Source organism: Penaeus monodon, unplaced genomic scaffold (genome assembly GCF_015228065.2).
Source record: "Penaeus monodon isolate SGIC_2016 unplaced genomic scaffold, NSTDA_Pmon_1 PmonScaffold_21767, whole genome shotgun sequence".
In the NCBI taxonomy this organism is placed as follows: domain Eukaryota; kingdom Metazoa; phylum Arthropoda; class Malacostraca; order Decapoda; family Penaeidae; genus Penaeus; species Penaeus monodon.
The window spans coordinates 2,501-4,790 of NW_023651664.1; the positions used below are offsets into that span (position 1 = coordinate 2,501).

General features: G+C 38.0%; 1 protein-coding gene across 1 annotated transcript in view; it reads left to right on the plus strand.

Moving 5' to 3' along the window:
* LOC119570093 (collagen alpha-1(XVIII) chain-like) overlaps positions 1-1,542 on the plus strand; it is a gene marked incomplete at its 5' end in the record, with an annotated part of 2,374 nt that extends 832 nt beyond the window's left edge. The window contains 1 exon segment of the mRNA XM_037917982.1: positions 426-1,542. Coding sequence (XP_037773910.1) covers positions 426-729 — 304 coding nt within the window.
* Positions 1,543-2,290: the final 748 nt, after the last annotated feature.

Sequence of the window (2,290 nt, forward strand, 5' to 3'; positions counted from 1 at the left end):
TCTACGGGATTTTTTTTTTCTTATTTTGACTATTTTTTTTTTTTTTACGGGTTTTTTATATTGTTTTGTGAGCCTTTTGTGGAATTCGGATGTGTTTTATTGGTGTATCTATGTCATTTTTCTTTCATTATTTACTTCTCTGTATCTAGTGAAGTGTATGTCTATAAGTTGGACATTTATATTTTAATTCTGTTTTACGGTTAATCTTATCTTTCTTGACACTACTGGTTTATTACAGCTTTTGTTGATCGTTTCTTACGGTTTGTCACATCTTTCTTGATCCTTTCATCTAGTTTGTCTCATCTTCATTGCCCTTTCCTCCATGACTGACCCCTCCCCCTTTTCCTCCGTGTCTGACGCCTCCTTTTCTTCCATGACTGACCCCTCCCCCTTTTCCTCCGTGACTGACGCCTCCCTTCCCCCAGGCCGCAGAAGTACATCTGGCACGGCTCCGACCTCCTCGGCGAGCGCTCCCTCTCCTCGTATTGCGACGCGTGGAACAGCGAGAGCGGCGACGTCGTGGGTCTCGCCTCGTCGCTCCTGAAGAACCGGCTCCTGTCGCAGGATCGCCTCGGCTGCCACAACTCGTTCGCCGTCCTGTGCATCGAAGCCACTAGCCAAGCACGGTATCGGAGGCGGCGTCACGTGACCTCGCCCGAAGCTGAAATGAGCCTCGAGCAGTACGAGCAGTTCCTCCGGGGGATCGACAAGGTGAAGGAGGAGAACTGAGCGGGAGAGGAGGCGTTGGAAGGATCTTAATATTTAAATATTCAGTGTACGTTCGTCCTTTTTCTTTATTTTCCTTTTTTTTTAAATTCTCGTGACACTTGTTTGAGGAATGGCGGTTGATAGCACAAAAAAGGGGAAAATAGGACAGTTTCAGATTTCCCGGTGGACTGACGATGTGACGGAAAACAAAAACGGAGGAGGTGATCGCTACACAGGAAGAGACGAAGAGAGGGGAAAATAAAGTTCATACAGAGAGAAAAAAAAGGGGAGAGAGAAAATACAGAAGAAAAATATAATAAAAGGAAGAAATGAAAGAATAGCGAAAAATGGTTCCTATTATTTTGCGCATATTCTCCACTGTTTGATCTCCCTCCCCCCCCTCAAAAAAAAAAGAACTTTCGCTTCCTCTTTCCCACACTCCAGGACTGGCACTTTTGCTCAAAGGAGGAACTCGAGAATACCTTATGTGTTCGACAGCCAAGAGGGTTGGAATGCGATGAAGCCAGCCGCTGCTATACTCCGAAATATCCTGATTATGAATTTTACACATACATTCATATTCTATTTATTTTCCCGCATGTGTCTCTCTTTTGTAGTAATTTTGAATTTCATATTTGTATTTCATCCCCCTGGTCTTTGTTTTCCATGTATGTGTCCCCCTTTTTTGGATAATATATATGTATTTTTTTATCCTTCTTTCCGAACTTACAGGAAGAATATCGAGCTGAATAAACCTCGCCCGAAGTAGGTGAAAGAAAGGTTAAAGATTTCCTTATACCGAGTCCCACGTGCACCATATCCTAACACACACTTAAAAAAAAACACACCTTTGTATAATATCACCAACGATAAGCTACAACCTTCACTCTTGTTATCATGACAGACCAATCTTTGTGTCGTTGAGATAACCTGTATATTGATAACCATGTGAATCTTTGAGATATTTGACTCTGTGCTGTGTACGTTTTATTATGTACACACGTGCAGTTTGTTTAATGTTTTATGTATTGCTTAGGATTTTGAATTAGATGACTTACTGATGGTAGGAAGTTTTAAGCTGTAGTCTCATTCCAGAAGCTGTATTATTGTTGTCATTATTATTATTATTATTGTTTATTTATATCGTTATTCTTATTATTATTATTACTTTTCGTATATTCTGACACGGGAAAAAATGAAAGAAAAAAATACTCCTACATATGCAATTAAATCATTGCGTTTGTTCTTTCAAACCTTAGTTCATTGATTTTGATATCGTGTTCTTTTATCATATGTAAGCTTTTCGATGTAAGGAAGAATAGCTCTTATTTTCTTATAATTTTTTTATAAAAACATTATAATTAATACATAATGAGTGGATGTTAATGAGACATTTTCTCTTGTATCATTATTATTATTGTCATTATTATCACTATTAGTATTATTATTATTATTTATTATTATTATTATTATTATTATTATTACTATTATTATTATCATTCAGTTTCAATTCCAGTTCCCTAAGCTTGTAGAATAGATTCCAGATGTTTAACTTTGCCGGATCTTTTGTCCAAGAAACACA